Source organism: Galeopterus variegatus, unplaced genomic scaffold (assembly GCF_000696425.1).
Source record: "Galeopterus variegatus unplaced genomic scaffold, G_variegatus-3.0.2 Scaffold7506, whole genome shotgun sequence".
NCBI classification, from domain to species: Eukaryota; Metazoa; Chordata; class Mammalia; order Dermoptera; family Cynocephalidae; genus Galeopterus; species Galeopterus variegatus.
The window spans coordinates 92,380-93,762 of record NW_007733617.1 but is presented as its reverse complement, the minus strand read 5'-3'; the positions used below and the strand labels follow the sequence as shown (position 1 = coordinate 93,762).

Below are 1,383 nucleotides of genomic sequence, written 5' to 3'. Positions count from 1 at the left end.
TTTTTTTTTTTTTGCTGAGAGACACCTGTCAGCTGAGAGAGCCTAAAAGAAATGACATCTGAGAAAGTGATCTTCACTGGAAGAACTTGCAGTAGGACCTAGTTTCCCATTCCAAACACACATTCTTTCTCCCCAAGATACAGGGGAGACAAGTTATCCCCATTACAGGGGCTAGTGGGAACAAAGCGTCACCAGAGGCTAAACCAGCAGCCTCTCTCTGAAAGTAGAAAAGGGGAGTGGTTAGACTCTTTGGCAATCTAATGCTCAGAGAACTTTCCTGACTAATTTGTAAATCTTTTCATGTATCAGTCTTCCTTTAAGCTCAACTTGCCTCACCTATTTCAAAGCACACTCTTGTACTGCCATGTGTAACAGAAGCAAGTCTGCATGCCTCCCAGTCTGAGACCCCAAAGTAGGTTTGGGCACAGCCTGCAGGTGCCTGGAGAGCACTGTGCACTTGCTGCGCAGAAGTACATAGCAGAGTCTCCAGGCTGCGAGGCTGCAACATGCAGAGCGAGGTGTTTGGCACTTTTGTTGAGGAAGACTGTGAATCTTCCATCTTTATTTTTATCCATAACTGAATGTATGGATATCAGGAATGCAGGACCTTTGGCAGAGTATTTTTTGTACCATGCAAAGTAATCAAACATATTATTATTGTAGTCACAGTTCAGAATAGAAATTTCTCCTTCTTGGACACTCAGAAATGGAGAATTTTGCTGAACCTGCTGGTCACCATTCTTCTGTTGACTGTTTACCCCTGTTTGGAAAGAGAGTAACATTTAAAGTTTTATTCTTAATATTCAAACAGAAAACCATCAAAAGCCAGAAAACAAACCAAACCAGAACAAAACTTCCCAATTATCTCATCTCCCAGTCTGTATTGTTTCCTGGAGTTTTTCTACTATATTCAAACCTCCCACTCACAACTCACAGTCTGGCTGAAGCCACAATATCAACAATGATGCCCCCAGGAGCTTGCCCATTCTTCCTGTGACGACCCAGGTTGTCTTGTCTCCTGTCCAGGCAACTGCAAATATGAATTCAGCTTCCTACACTTCATTCATTTCCTTCCACAGTCACTTCTGTTTCACCTACGAAGAGTCCTGTTTTTAGCTAAAGTTATTTAAAGCTATGAAAGGAAGCACTGCCCCCTTTAGTTCAAATGTAGAAAATTTCTGAAAAGGTGTTTTCTGTATTTCCTAAAGATCAATTTGCAAAGCCTTCCCCATAAAAAAAGTTAAAATAGGAAATTAGGAGGAAAAGTTTTGCAAGAGCACGTATTCAAATATACCTATATGTATACAGCAATAGTAGAAAATGTTTCGCATTTTCTAAATAGCAGAAAATAATTGAGAATATAGAGAATTAGATTAAATGATT

At 40.1% G+C, this 1,383-nt stretch overlaps 1 gene segment (V, D, J or C); it reads right to left on the bottom strand.

The window, feature by feature from the left end:
- Positions 1-341: 341 nt before the first annotated feature.
- Positions 342-1,006, bottom strand: LOC103607524. The segment is given in 2 exon segments: positions 342-760; positions 935-1,006. Coding segments are annotated over 2 exon segments (471 nt in total).
- Between the last annotated feature and the right edge of the window lie 377 nt (positions 1,007-1,383).